The following is a 7,446-nucleotide window of genomic DNA, read 5'->3' as shown; positions in this document are numbered from 1 at the left end:
GGGCACCGCCACCCCCCGCCCCGCCGGGCACCGCGGCCCTGCCGCAGCCGCCCCACTCGGACGGTGCTGCCTCACACCAGAGCCCTCGGGAGGAGCAGGGCTAAGGGGTCCCCTCGCCAGTGATGTTCTCCAAGTCACAGCATCCTCGGGGATGCCCTGCATAGGGAGTGAGGCAATGGGATGCCCTCTCTAGTGATGCTCACCCGGCTGCCAGCATCCCCAGGATGCTCTGAATGGGGAGCAGGACAATGGGGTTCCCCCCCCAGTGATGTTCTGCCAGCCGCAGCATCCGTAGGATGCCCTGGACAGGGAGCAGAGTTATGGGTTTCCCTCTTTAACTTGTTTTCACATCCTTAACATTCTCAGCATCCTCATCATGCCTTGAACAGGGAGCTGGGCTATTGGATCCTCCCTCGAGTGATGCTCTCCCAGCTCCCACTTCCCCAGGATGTCCTGAACAGGAAGCAGGGCAATGGGGTCACCCTTCTGGCAATGCTCTCCAACCTCCCAGAATCTCCTTTGCCCTTTTTATCTCAGTTGGAGTTCCTGGGAAGAGTGTTGGAGAGAGCTGGCACAGCCCCAAGTGCATCTTTGCTCTGAGTCGTGCCAGTACCTGGGTGGTGTTGGGGTCACCTGAGCAGTGCCGGTGCTGCCATGGCCCAGGTACACTGCCCTGTACAGTGTGTGTCTGGAGCAGGAGCACTGTTTGTCCGCTGGGTTATTGCTCCAGAGAACTGTACTCTTTGACTGATAACAGCCTCAGAAAGTACAGGCTGTGCGTCAGGAATGCAGCCCATTTCTGGGCAGTTTTAAAAAGGAGGACAGCTTCCCCAGTGGGACGTACACTGTTTTCTTCCCAACTCGAGATAAGCCCTGTACCGGTGAAAGGTGCTGTACAAGTATCCTGAGAACTGATGTGTTTCTGGCCCAGGATAACCCCTCCAGAGATGCTCATCTGAGTTCCCAGAAAGGGAATGGCTCTGCCATGGAAATTCATCCAGGCAGACTCACCTGGGCACTCTGCAGGGTGAGGCAGTGAGCATGGGAAGCATGAATTGCCTTCATCCTACCCTTTTCCCTGGGCACTCATTTAGGAGCCGCTTTGTGTCCTGCTGATGTTTCACTTGGACCAAGCATGTCTGAAAGGTGAGGGAGGTTCATCCTTAATGGCTCTGCAGCCCAGTCCATGGGAATGGACACCCTTGACACACCAGTCCAGAATGGGCATGAGAACACAAACCCTGTGATTTCGTTCAGTTTCCCCATTGTGCTAGGTGAGGGCCATCAAGTTGCCCCCTGACCTTGATTCTGCTGATGTGTGCAGACCACAGAGTGAGGCTAAATCCCCTGGCAGGTGCGTGTGTGTAAATCAGCAAAGTGGGCAGTAGCCATGGGCTGAGACCTCGCAGATTCTGGTGTGTCACTGATCAGGTCATAGTGACTCACAAATGACAGTCCCAGGGATATCTTGAACCCTGTCCCACCAAGCCACCCACTCCTGCTGCCGAGCTACCTCCCTTGGCTTCATGTGTGGCATTTCCCTGGCAGCTCGAGCCAACATAGGTGCTGAACGATGTGGCAGAAGGGTGGCACCACAGCGGCCAGCGGTGGGATGTTGTGCCTCCTGTCCCTGACAGATGGCAAACAGGCTGTCCTCTAACACTGCCTCAAGTGGCAGAGCCCAGCCCTGCCGCTCTGACACTGACTCAGCCATGAAGACACATCTCCAAGGTGACTCTGTGCTCCAGAGCGAGGATGTATCGCATAAATTTGCTGACATTCAAGGACGGGTGCTGTTTCCTGTTGTTTCGGTTTGGAGAAAGTTTTCCTAAACAGGGTCTGCTGATATTTTCAGCCTTGTACAGTTAATGGCATCACTGCTGCGGTCTCACTGTGTGGCTCCACCGATGGTGGTTTGTGCTGGTGTGGTGAAGAGCACTGTGCCTTAAGGCAGGTTTTGTGCCCAGGCTGTGGTTGGATGTTGTGTTGAATCCTGTGTAAGTGCAGGCAGCCGCAGGCTCTTCCCGCACCTCATCACTCCCACCTCTCCATGCCACCAAACAGGGAATTGCTTCATTGATTGATCCAGCAGGAAAACCACCCATCAGGAAAAAAACCCCCCCAAGCCTAAAATATTTATGCCTTTGGATCAACCAGGCAACAGGCAGCTGTCAGTTCTCTTTGCATGGAGAAGGGAATGAGATGTGGGGAGGACATCCCTGTCAAAGCCAGCCTGCAGCTGTGGTGGATTAAAGGCAGTGTCACCCCATCCTTCCCCAGATGTGCCGTGGGGCTGGTTGTGTGTGTGTGCCTGTATTTTTCCACTGCCGACCTGGCCCTGAGTGCCTGCATAATGGGGAGACATTATGGTACCAGCTGCAGTTTTATTTAGAAGGGAGTAATGAATATTTTGTTCCAACAGGCTTTTGAAACAAGCGGCAGCCATCTGCTTAAAAGTTTTGCTCTCAGCCATGTCACGATTCCCCAAAGTTATAATCGAGCACCTCTCTGCCCTGGTCATGCCAAGCAGATTTATTTTTAGGTCTGGCTATTGAACAGGCTCCCAGTTTTTCAAAGACCATTAGAATCCCACTCTCCCTATTAACAGGCGGCCTGGAAGCGGGGACTTGCTTTTGCCTGGAATCAGTAAAAGTTCTTGCTGGTGCTAACAAAGCTGAGTCAGATACTAATGAGGGTTCAAGGGCAGACGCTGCCTCAGACAACACTGAGCCTTGAAAAGCACAGAGCTGGCTGCAGAGCCAATTCTGCTGCTCTTAAAAAAAAAAACCCAGACCAACCCAAAAACCCCCCACCGCTTCTCTTTTATTAAGTATAAATCCCCAAGGACTCGTTTTAAAGTTCCAAAGTACCATTTTCTCTGCCTTTGGACACTCTCTGACACTTTGGGGAACAGTTTCTGTTTTTTGCTGTCAAGCTGTTTGACTGCATTGATTTTTTTGTGTTACAGTGTGGAACAGCAACAGGTCACGGGTGAGACTGAGATCTTTTTTTCCAGGTGACTACACACGACACACATGCAATCTTACCTTCCCCAAAGAGAGGTACAGGAGTTCAGAGGAAGAATTTAGCCTGCTCCAGGGTGATGTTTGAAAGCTGCAGAGCAGCTCCTAACCTGTTTAATGCATCCTGAGATGACAGGCTTGTGTGCTGGAAATTTGCAGGAAACCAGTTTGCCCATAAGCTACCCAGTCTGTATATCCATCTGTGTCCTTTTATTGGGATAGGTGAATCAGGTGTGTGCAGCTAGATACCAAGAGCAATTTTCCTAGTGAATTCCAGTTTAAACCCTGGCTGTATTGGAAATTGCAGCATTTTCAGTAGGAGAATTCACAGTGTCTTGATTTTCTCTCCTCTGCAGCATGGACAAGGACAGCCAGGATGTTCACCAGGTACTGAATGAGCTCAAGAACAAGTTCCAGGAGATGAGGAAGCTGGTCAGCTCCATGCCTGGCATCGGGGTGAGCCCAGAGCAGCAGCAGCAGCAGCTGCAGAACCTGCGGGAGCAGGTCCGGACCAAAAACGAGCTGCTGCAGAAGTACAAGAGCCTTTGCATGTTTGAAATCCCCAAGGAGTAGGAAAGGCACAGCTCCACTCTCCGGGTCTGAGATACCTCCTCTTCAGGCTGAACAGGGTGGCAGAAGTTGACTTTTCTTAGGTTTTGGTTACAGTGCTGTGGCGTTGTGCCTGTGTGGACCGTGGGTGTGTGACACTGAGCCAGGACCGTGTGCTCTCCTGGGACAATGGCAGTGGCACATTCCCTTGATCTGCTGCAGGACTCTACACTTATATATCCCATCTCCTGTTTTCTCATGGGGTGGGGTTCTTCTTTTTTATGTTCAAACGAGTAGGAGACATTTTGCTTTCTCCTCACTTAGGGTCAAAGTACCTGCTGGTGAAAAAGGGGGCATTTCTGCAATTTTTTTTTTGTACTTAAAAATGGCCACACATCAGAAGGGAACATAAGAGGGAAGCATGAACTGTTTGGCGCTGCTCCTGGAAAGAGTCTCTGGTACACTTTCCATTCCCTGTGTGTTGGAAGAGGAATGATTGCTTTCAATTACTTCTGTATTTTTCTTTATAAACAATTGGTGGTTGTGTCTGAGATGAGTCAAATAAACATTTATAAATTCTGAACTGCCCCTCTTGTGTGTTCGCTGAGTGGTTGTGGGCAGAGCAGGGGCAGGATGTTGGCAGCATGTGGGATCCTGGGCCCAGCTCCAATGTCTTTCCCTCTTAAAACAGAGGAAGGGCAAGAATCAAAACAAAGGGCATAAGTGAGAAAAGCTTTTAGTTTTCCCATGCTAAAGTCAGGCTCAACAGGACAGGTGAGTTCCACATCCTGGGGCTTCCCACAACCACAAACATTTGAGCAGCTTGAACAGGTTAATTCTGCTCAGTGGGAGTTGGGATGGTTGCAACTCACCTGTAGCTCAGAGATTTACTCTGTCCCCACTGGGACACTGTACTAGTACTTTCTTTGGGAAGGTGCCAGTGTGTAAACTCTGAGTAAAGCAGAACATCGAGATAAACAAAGCACAATGTACACATTTTTTATTGCTGAAATTGCCTTTCCACCAGCCATTGCCTGTCCCAGCTCAATAAATTCCTGTGTCTCATGCCTGGACGATGTTTTCCATTCTTTTGCCAGTGGCTGTTCCTGTGAAATCAGACATAGGCAGAGCTGGAAGAAACAACTTGTTGCCAAAGAAATGTCTGGCACTTAGTTCAGGAACAAGTTAACTCTGTCAACTTGAATCCAAGTTTCAAGCGAAACTGAGGTGGTTTGCTTTGCAGTCTCACTCCCTCACCATTGTTTCGTGGCTTCAATATGATTTTTTTTGCCATTAATATGTGCTAAACACAGGTTTGTGCTGCTGCATGAGGGGGGAGCGGGGGTTGAAAATGAGCTGGAGGAGAAGCTGGAGCTGGGAAAAGCTTTCTTTGAAGAATGATCCTGTTTCGCTTCTAGCAATGATTACTGCAACTTGCTATTGGGAAGAGATTAAAAACCATCAGATGTAAAGGTGACCTTTTGAGCAAAGTACTTCCTTTACTCATATTGCAAAGTAAAAACAATATCCCAGCTGGGGTGCCAATGAATCAGTCTGTGTTGACATCATTAAAATGTGCTTAGTTAATCGGGAAAGAGCATGAAACACAATCAGCTCTTTATAACCAAGTGATGTCAGTTTGCTGGGTGACTGCAGGCAGTGACATCCCACTGCCCCGCGTGTCACGGGGCTGGCAGCACCGTCACTCAGCGTAGTGGAGTGAGGAAAGAGGGCTGGCCTTTTTTTTAACCTTTGCACTGGGAGACGGAGAAAATGGGGTAATACAGGGCTTGAGTGAGAGGCTGGTTTTGCCACCTCACAGCTCAGGCCTTTTGTTTAGCAGGCTTTGCTATGGGATAGGGCAAGGAAGCAAAGACAAACCCACAAGTGTCATTTTTTAAAATATTTTATTAATTTGTAGAAAAAATAAAACATCAAGTTTCACCCACGGTAGAAACACTTGAAGATTCTTTGTTTTGTTCATGTCAATGACAAACAATACCTACATAAAGTGCCTATTATTATTTTTTTTCTTGTAAAACCCTTCCCTCTCCCCCCACCCTCCCCAAATCTTGCAAATCAAACAAGACAAATGTAAACAAGAATCAGTTTTTTGGTCCATTGGGGCTGCAACTCTGCAATGTCTTTGCAACAGCTTAGGAGTGTCTTCTGCATGTGTTTTGCAGACACAGATGAACACACAACACAGCATCAGAGTCCGTGCACAGTTTCTCAAGTTGAAAAAAAAAAAACAAGAACCAACCCCAAAGCCCCAGGCAGGTGCTGGCAGGCCCCTGCCCTCCCTCCTGAGGGCAGTGCCCGAGGCTGGGTGGTTTGGGAGGGAAAGAAACACCAAGGTCTGTGCCCTCCACACTCATCCTCCCACCTGGCTGCCCAGCAGCTCACCCTTTCCCCGTCTCTTTGCCCAGAGGAGGAGGCTGTTCCCAGTGACATCCCCTCCTGCCCTCCAAAGCCTCCCCCTTCGCATCCCTCGCTCCCAAAATGCACCCCCAGGGAGGGACATGATGAAAGCGGGAGGAGGGAAGCTGGGGGAGAGGCGACACCCTCTCTGCCCGGGTGGGCACCTGCCCAAAGTCAATTCGGAAACGAGCATCTTTCCCCCTCCTTTCCTTCTTTCTTTCCTTCCTTCCTTCCCGTGGCAAGCGGGGGCTCCTAGCTGATCACGCAGCGATCCTTCTCCTTGCCGTGCCCGCCGCCGATGGCTTTCTCCCGGATGTACATGAGGTCGCTGTGCACGCTGGGCCGCCGGGCGAAGGGGGCCACGATGCCGTACGCCTCCTCCGTGCTGCCCCGGCCCCCTTCCTTCAGCAGCTTTTTGCCTTTCAGCGCTTTCTTGTGCAGGATGTCGCAGTACTGCACCGAGACCTTGCGGTGCAGGTCAGGGCTCATCTCGCTCGGCAGCTTGGCCATGGCGAAGAGCGCCTGGAACATCTGGTCCAGGCTGCTGTTCCTCTTGGCCGAGATCTCGAAGTAGGCACATTTTTTGGGGTCCCCTCCCACCAGCTGCTCGATCTCCCGGGGCTGCACCTCCCGGTAAAAGTCCCGGTCGCCCTTGTTGCCGCAGATGACCAGGGGCACCTCTATGTTCTCCTTGGTTTTATTCTTCAGGCACGACTTAGTCTCCAGGATTTGCTGCTTCAGGCGCTGCACCTCCTCAAAGGAGTCACGGTTGTCCAGGCTGAACACGAGGATGAACACATCTCCTGGGGACAAAGAGGGAACATGAGATCGTTCCAGGGATAGGGACACACAGAGACCCACTCCTAAGCCAAACAGACTTGGAGAAGGAAGGACCAGGCAGCACCTGGGTCCTGCATCCTCCAGTCCACCAAGAAGAGCTGCCCATCCACTTGAAAACACAAAATCCTATCTCCCTCCTCCCAGGACTGGAAAAACATCCCCAAACTGAGCAGGAGTCTGGCAGAGGGACCCTCTGACAAGTACCTGTGAGGATGGAGAGGCGGCGCATGGCTGGGAAGGGGTGGTTGCCCGACGTGTCCAGGATGTCGAGCTGGTACACCTCACCGCGGATGCTGTAGAACTTGCGGTGGAAATCCTCGATGGTGGGCGTGTATTGCTCCTCGAAGCGGCCGGTGAGGAAGCGCGAGACGATGGCCGTCTTGCCCACCTTGGAGGAGCCCAGGATGACCATGCGGTAGCAGTTCTTGGCGGGGATGCTCAGCTCGGCCTCGCTGGGACACATCTTCTTGATCATCGCTGCCAGTTTCATTGACGCCGGCAAAAGTGCAGCTTGCGCCGAAAAGGAGAGGTGAAGAAGGAGGAAGGCGCTGCCTGCCCGGCTGCTCAGCCCCTCTTCCCTCTCAGGAAGGGTCGGTGTGAGCTCTGCACGGCG

The 7,446-nt window shown here is 51.5% G+C and overlaps 2 protein-coding genes across 3 annotated transcripts; one reads left to right on the top strand and one right to left on the bottom strand.

Annotated features, from left to right (window-relative positions):
• The first annotated feature begins 59 nt into the window (after positions 1–59).
• On the top strand, positions 60–4,159 carry MED9 (mediator complex subunit 9). 2 transcript variants are annotated; one of them, XM_017734062.1, is made up of 2 exons: positions 60–3,016; positions 3,380–4,159. In XM_017734062.1, the coding sequence occupies exon 2, from the start codon at positions 3,381–3,383 to the stop codon at positions 3,594–3,596; it is 216 nt and encodes a 71-aa protein (XP_017589551.1). In that variant the 5' UTR covers positions 60–3,016; position 3,380; the 3' UTR covers positions 3,597–4,159. The 2 variants fall into 2 exon arrangements, with proteins under 2 accessions (XP_017589551.1, XP_017589552.1); XM_017734063.1 differs by lacking the exon at positions 60–3,016 and adding an exon at positions 3,042–3,254.
• A 1,303-nt stretch (positions 4,160–5,462) lies between these two features.
• RASD1 (ras related dexamethasone induced 1) lies at positions 5,463–7,438 on the bottom strand. Its single transcript, XM_008633438.2, has 2 exons — positions 7,038–7,438; positions 5,463–6,796 (listed from the first exon to the last, which is right to left on the bottom strand). Exons 1-2 carry the CDS (start codon positions 7,321–7,323, stop codon positions 6,246–6,248), a joined length of 837 nt encoding a protein of 278 aa, XP_008631660.1. The 5' UTR covers positions 7,324–7,438; the 3' UTR covers positions 5,463–6,245.
• Positions 7,439–7,446: the final 8 nt, after the last annotated feature.

This window comes from Corvus brachyrhynchos, unplaced genomic scaffold, assembly GCF_000691975.1.
Source record: "Corvus brachyrhynchos isolate BGI_N302 unplaced genomic scaffold, ASM69197v1 scaffold5, whole genome shotgun sequence".
Classification (NCBI taxonomy): Eukaryota; Metazoa; Chordata; class Aves; order Passeriformes; family Corvidae; genus Corvus; species Corvus brachyrhynchos.
Note: the sequence above shows the minus strand (reverse complement) of the source record. Positions and strands in the feature narration are given on the sequence as shown.

What these genes read in the sequence shown, in the direction of transcription:
- MED9 (XM_017734062.1), top strand. Translation starts at nt 3,381, where the DNA reads ATGGACAAGGACAGCCAGGATGTTCACCAGGTACTGAATGAGCTCAAG.
- RASD1 (XM_008633438.2), bottom strand. Translation starts at nt 7,323, where the DNA reads ATGAAACTGGCAGCGATGATCAAGAAGATGTGTCCCAGCGAGGCCGAG. An exon ending in CCGCCTCTCCATCCTCACAG is followed by an intron (nt 6,797 to 7,037) that starts GTACTTGTCAGA and finishes CTTTGTCCCCAG; the next exon opens with GAGATGTGTTCATCCTCGTG.